Genomic DNA, 6666 nt, shown 5'->3' on the forward strand with positions numbered 1-6666 from the left:
ACACGTATCTCTGCTCACACCATGACCTGAGCCCTGCACCCCAGGATGAAAGCCGCTTACTGCAGCTGGTGCACAGAGCAGCAGGAGATAACAAGTTAAGGATAACAAAAATTTTTTTTTTAGCGAGCCCACAAAGTCTGCCAAGTTTCAAGGAGAGAGGTGCAGGGTTTCTGGGAAACTGCACCTCAAACTGCTGACGAGCAAAACTCATGACATAGGTGACATTGTGTGTGTGTTAAGGCACAGGGGTGAAAACTGCAGACATGCTAGCCCCTGTGGAGGACACAAAGTCTGCCAAGTTTCAAGGAGATAGGTGGAGGGGTTTGCGGGAAACTGCACCTCAAGCTGCAGAGAAGCAAAACTTGTGACATGGGTGACACTGTATGCGTTAAGGCACAGCGGGGTGACAGCTGCAGGGATGGTGGCCCCTGCTGCAGCCACGAAGCCTGCCAGCTGTCAAGGAGATCGGTGCAGGGGAGTTCTGGGGCCTGCACCTCTAGCTGCTGACGGGCAAAACTCGTGTCATGGGTGCTTGTGCAACTGTGTCTGGACTGAGCCTCTCGGGCTCTGCATGCTGTTTGAATACCCGTGTCCCAGGGGTGGTGCATGGCCAATACTGACCAATACCCCCAACACTGCTGGAGGCCCTAAGACAGGCCGAGAGCAGCAAGAGTGAAAATCAGGAGATCCTAAGCAGGATCAGCCTCACAAGTAACTAAGTTATTTAGGAGCATGAGCACCCTTTAGAGTCAATGGGGCTTCAGCTGCTAAGACTGTGGGCTCTTCTAAGCAGGCCAGAGATGGGAGATATTTTGTGGCAGGTTACTTGGTGGTGTTAATGCTCACAGGAACTTGATGTACCAATCAGATTCAGGGAAATGTGATAGAGATCTGTGTACAGCAGGGTGAAAGAACCCGCATCCCCAGGAGCCACGTCCCCGCGAGAGGTGCTTTCTCTCCAGAAACCACCAGCCCTCAGCCTTGAGCCGTGGTACTGCAGCTGTGCACATAGACGGCAGCCCTTGGGCTGGAGGGGCAGCATACTTGTGACCATCATGTTTCTCACCAAGTCCCTGATTGTTTCAGCCTTAGGTAACCCCCGCACACAGCTCTCAGCACCGTGCTCCTGGACACAAATTCCAGCACTGGGCTCTTGGCTGGATTGCAAATGCCTTTTCATGGTGATGGAGGTAGCTGTAGAGGGGTTGTTAGGATGCTGCTGCAAAGCTGCCTGGAAAGCAGAAGAATTAGCATCAAATGCCTTCCGGTCCCAAGACCTGATGGGCTCCTGTGTCAGCCCGAGACCTGCTGGAAGCTGACAATTGCCCTGTTGTGTTTCCACAGTGTTGGGAGTCCAGTTACATCTTCACCAGCCTCAGGGGTTCCTGTTTGTGGAAGTCGGTGGGACAGCAGAGATCCACTGCTCCTCCAGGGCGGATTTGGAAGGGGGAGCAAATGTGCACTGGTATCTGAGATGGGTGGGTGAGGCCCCCACGTGCATTAAGGACTGCGAGGATGGTTCAAATGGGAGCAAATTTGCTTGCAAGCATCAGAAATACAACACAGCCCTGGAGATCAGGGACATCGAAAGGAATGAGTCTGGAATTTATTACTGTTCACGTACACATGCTGGCTCCTTGACGTTTGGGAAGGGAACCACAGTGATCGTTGGAGGTAACGAAGCATTGCTTCTTTGATTAGAATATCTGAGTGTCTCATTGCTCTGAAAAGAAACTGTAAGAATGTAAAAGAGTAAATTGATAAAAAGGAGCTGTGTTTTTAGCCAAGTAAAATGGGTTCAGCATTAGCTGCTGGGGGCAGAGAGAGAATAGGCTATGCAGTGTTTATTCACAGGGAAAACCTGGCAAGTGGTGCAGGGAAGTGCTGGGTCTCTGTGGGGCTGGTCTGTGCAGCCAGGCTGGGAATGTTTCTCCCTCTGAGCCGTGACGGCGGGTGACACTCTGGTGATCTCTCCAAGCTGCTAGTGCTGCCTTGAGAAGGCTGCCCGGCTCACTTCTGGTCAGGACAGCCATGCATTGGGCTGGTTCCTCTGTTCCAGATCAGGATGGCACATTTCCTTATTCCCCAGTAGACTTTTATCTCCCTTAATCTCATGGTGACAGACCCACAGCTGAGGCCAGGCTGCAGCTCAGCTCTGTCTCCCTCACTGAACTCTCGGCTTCCTTTTTCCCCAGACAGCTTCAGCGACAACAGCTCCGTGCTGCTCCTGGGCCCTGTTGCAGGGGAGAACGGAGTCACAGATCCTGCACATCTGGCCTGTGTGATCCGGGGTGTCTCCAGCCTTGTCCAGGTGTCCTGGCACATTTCAGGGGAAGAGTCAGCCCAGGGCCTGCTGCGCTCGCTGGAAGCCAGTGCTGGGTCCTTAACACTCATCCATGGCATCAGCATCCCCTGGGCCAGCTGGGCCAGTGGGGTGGCCGTCACCTGCGAAGTCACATTCAACTCATCCGACAGCAGCGTTACCAGACATGCTGTCTATTCTGGAGGTAAGTGGTTCTGCATTTGAAGCTAAGACATAACATGCATGAAAAGCCTCTGCAATCACTCATGCCACTAACACGCATGTTATAGGCTGAACAATTGGGTTGTGCTTGAAAGTAGGCAGATGTACCAAGAATTTTGGGGAAGGTGGAATGACACCATGCCAGAAAATGAGGCAAGGTATGGGCCAGCTCAGAGAGTTAAATGATAATATCCAGGGGAGAGGGGAGTTAGGAGCCGATGAAGGGAGGAGAGGAGTGTGCTGGATGCTATAAGGGCTGTGGGGTGAGTGAAACAGTGCAGGGGGACTTTTGGAGATGGCAGAGGATACCAGGAAAATCCTGTCCCCGTGAAAAGCAAGCAGCTCAGTTAGGAGTGAGCAGCCTGATTCTCCTTGAGACAAGCAGGGAGGTTGGACACAATAAATCCCTCAAGCTCAGTTCCCAGCTTCCATCCAGAGGTCTCCCAGGGCTTTACAAGAGCTGGTAGTGCCAGCACTGCTTTCCAGGTGAGGAAACTGAGGCACAGGCAAGGGCAGGACTTGTAGGTGAGTGACAGCACCAGTGACGTGCCCAGCTCACTTCAGTCCTCTGAACAATGGACCCAGCTGCCCCAGAGTAGAGCCTGGATGTGAATCTTTTTGCTCTCCCTTGTAGCTCCCTCCGCACCCTGCGTCATGCTCCCTGTCGTGGCAGTGGTCAGTGCCCTGCTGCTGGTCACGGTGCCCCTGAGTCTCATCTGGATCCACTGCCCTCCCAGGCGGGGTAAGAAACAGCGCGTGGCCCCCAGACGCTCCCTGGGCATCACCAGTGGGCTCACCTGTGCGGGACAACCAGGCTGCAGCCGTCACAGGCCCCAAGGCTTGTCCTGTGCCTGGAGTTTGGCTCTGAGCTCTGCCCCGGGGAGCGATGTAGAAAGGCCCCCACCACAGACAGCCTGAGTATGGGGTCCATGGCTCATGCAGGGCATGAGGCTTTGCACCAGGGACTCATCCTTGTGCTCAGCCCTGTGTCCATGGGGGCACATCAGTGGAAGAGGAGCTATGACCACTGTCTCCATTTCAGGATCCCGGCCCAGGAAGCTAGCACCTCACATATCCCAGGAGAATCAGGTATGGCCCATTACAAACCCTTGCTGTCTGCCTTGGTGGGCCTGTCTGTGTCCAACCTCACAGCACAGCATGCATTCACACTGAGCAATTGACTGACAAGGGAGAAACATGGTTTAAGAGCAAGCGTTATCTCAGCTTGGCTGCTCACGATTGTTGGACCCTGGTATAGTAATTTTAACTGCTTTATCCCTGTGTGTAGAAATGGAGTGAACAAGACCTCCTTCCTCTGCGTTCTGGGAATGTCAGATGGTAGCTTCAGATCCTCTTTGGGTGTTAGATGGACCCTGACCTTTGTTCGGCACTTAAATAAATCAGGGGACTGAATTATCTTACATATAAGACACCTCACCTCTCATAGGCACCTTTTGTTTGAAAGGCATTATGAAAAAATATTTTTACCCCCAAATTATGGCAGCAGCGAGCAGGGACAGAGCCTCCTCTTCCTGCTTCACTAAAACCTGAGCTGCAGAGGAAGCCTGGTCTCCGTGGGTGGACCTCTGATCTTGAACAGATCTAAAGAGGTGTGAAATAGGAGCAGAGACCAGATGACCTAGCAGACAGGAAAAGTGCCCTCAGAGACTAGGTCACTAGTGCAGTGACCACGGAAAAGGAGAGATGGTTGTTAACCCCTGTGCAGTGAAGAGCAAGGGGGCTGTGAACTCCCTCAGCTGCCTAAAGAGGAATAGTAGAGCTACAGTGCAGCAGGGAGTGAGGCCGGGGGCTTCTATCTCAGGGAAAGTGATTTACTTGCCCACTGAATACCCGCAACACAAATATAGGCTGGGTTGGGGTAAAAGGTGTGTGTTTCATGCTAGAAAATACAGTGTTTGCAGAGCACTTCAAGAGATGGATGTGTGAACTACTTAATGAGGGGTAGAGGCTGGCAGGGCTTCACTGGACCAGGGGAAGTGCCCATGTGCCTGCTGCGCTTATGCCAGGGTATGTGAAAGCCAGACTGGTTTAGGTTATCCCTGGTTCACTGAGTGTTAAGGACACCCAAGTAGCAATGCATGAGAGTAGACACAAGGGGGGGGGGGGTTACAAAGAATAGCTGATATATAGGAAAGCCCCCACCTCCTTTTAACCCACAGGAAATGTTCATGTGTCCTGACTCCAAGAGCCTGCACTGCATGGTGCTCTGGATCTGGCCCCCAGCTCATTGGAGTCAATGTGTTGGCAGTCCATTGATTTCATTAAGCCTTTATAGGGAAAGCAGAAGCATAAGGGACCAGAGAAGACTTTCACTGGGGCTCAGGGAATCTCAGCCCCCTTGAACAGGTGCCTGGTTCCTTTTCCAATGCTATGAAATGTTGCCAGCAGGACGGACTCATATACGCGGACCTGGCGTTTGAGCCGCCAACTCGCTGCAAGCCCAGAAAGCAGCAGGCAGCATGAAGGAAGAATGGGATGCCATGAACAGCCGCATCCACAGGCTCCTTCATGAAGGGATGGCGGCCAGTTCTTTGTTGATTGGCGTGAACCTTGCCAGCCATCAAGACGGCTCCACGGGGGGACACACTCTGTCCTTGCGGCATTCAGACTGGACAGGTCAGAAGTCCCCAGCGATGAGCATGGCTGGGGGGACATCGTTTTCCATTATTGCAGCAAATACTTCCCAGGAGAACCAAGAGGAACAGTTTCTCCCATCATGGGACATTTGAAGACAAACCTAAATTTCCCTTTTTTTCCCCCTGAAATTCCCAGCTGCAAACATCCCCTGTGGAGGAGCATCAGGTGGACTCTTGAGCTGTTCGGCAATAAGGGAAAAAGAGACAATGCCCAGGGAGCTGGGCCTGTGTCTAGCCCACAACTGGACAGGAACCTGTGCTGCAGGATCTGTGCTGCGCTCCCATGTGAGCTGGGAGGATGCTGCGCTGTGGGCTTAGCATGTGCCAGGTACCAGGCTCTGAATGCACTCATCCCTGGCCTTTTCTCTGCTTTTGTTACCCATGCTAATTTTTTTCAGCAAGTCTGTGGTACTGTCCCCCTGCCCTTGGCTATGTGCACAAGCCTTGTCTGTGCAACCTTCTGACCAAAAAATAAAAGCCTCAAATATTTGTTGCCCCAAAATGACAGTTTTTCCTTGCACGTGGAGAAGCATTGCTGGAAGATTTTTGGAAGAAAAATCTAGATGCAATTTTTAGAATAAACACCTTTCTCTGTTCTGGGGGATGCAGTACATCATAAGGGCAGAAGGGCCCAGAATTATGGTCCAGAGCTTGGTGTTCATGGCAATCGCTTCAGCTTTGAGCTCCCCCATTGCAGTCTGAGTGGCTGTGTGACCCGTGCAGGGCTCAGAGCTACAAGAACAACCCACCCGAGGACTTAACCAGCTTCCCAAGCAGGGTTTGTAGCCCCGGATGACCTCCATACACCACAACTTCATGCAGCCCATACTCAGCTGTGTTTTGTGTTTAAGCAGCCTGGTGATCTACAGTCTCATCCCTGCCTCTGCAGCAATAGGCAGCCTTGTAATGAAGCATCTCTAGACCTGATGCTTAAAGGTATCAAAGCCCATTGACACCCACCCAGCAGGGCAGAGGGATGCAGAAGTCACTGCTATTGATTGAACTCACAGACTAAGCAAAGAAAGATCTGAATGGGATGCAAAATAACTTCCTGAATTCAGCCCTGCCAGCATCCCTCAGACAACACTGATGCTGGATTTTTGCTGTATATGTGCTTGAAAGTGGATGATCTGCAGAACCGGGAGGTATCAGGACAGAGAGGCCAATCCCCCCAGGCAGCAGCAGCAGCAATGGGGTGACATGCACGGCCCTCTGTGACAAGCTCATACCAAGCTGGCCCCCACTGGACTAGGGAGTGGACACACCTACAACACATGGGTATCATTTCCACCACTATGGCAGTGGGCCTCATTTACCTTGTGGTAACTTTATCCCAGAACAGAGTGGCTTGACAGTGGTGTGAGGTTGTGTGTGTGGCGGGCCAGTAGGGGGCGCTCCTGCATTGAGCCGCCCACCTCCCTGCGCCCGACCACCTTCCAGGCTCCGAGTGCCTCCCTGGGGTGCCTCCCGTCCGGCCGACCCCTT

General features: G+C 52.5%; 1 protein-coding gene across 1 annotated transcript in view; it reads left to right on the top strand.

Moving 5' to 3' along the window:
* Window positions 1–5008, top strand: part of LOC106723279 (immunoglobulin alpha-2 heavy chain-like) — a 10504-nt gene extending 5496 nt beyond the window's left edge. The window contains exons 2-7 of the mRNA XM_014527386.2: window positions 963–1092; window positions 1345–1674; window positions 2196–2507; window positions 3159–3266; window positions 3567–3613; window positions 4934–5008. Coding sequence (XP_014382872.2) covers window positions 963–1092; window positions 1345–1674; window positions 2196–2507; window positions 3159–3266; window positions 3567–3613; window positions 4934–5008 — 1002 coding nt within the window. The remainder of the gene's footprint in view (window positions 1–962; window positions 1093–1344; window positions 1675–2195; window positions 2508–3158; window positions 3267–3566; window positions 3614–4933) is intronic.
* The last annotated feature ends 1658 nt before the right edge of the window (window positions 5009–6666 follow it).

This window comes from Alligator sinensis, unplaced genomic scaffold (genome assembly GCF_000455745.1).
Source record: "Alligator sinensis unplaced genomic scaffold, ASM45574v1 scaffold1706_1, whole genome shotgun sequence".
NCBI classification, from domain to species: Eukaryota; Metazoa; Chordata; order Crocodylia; family Alligatoridae; genus Alligator; species Alligator sinensis.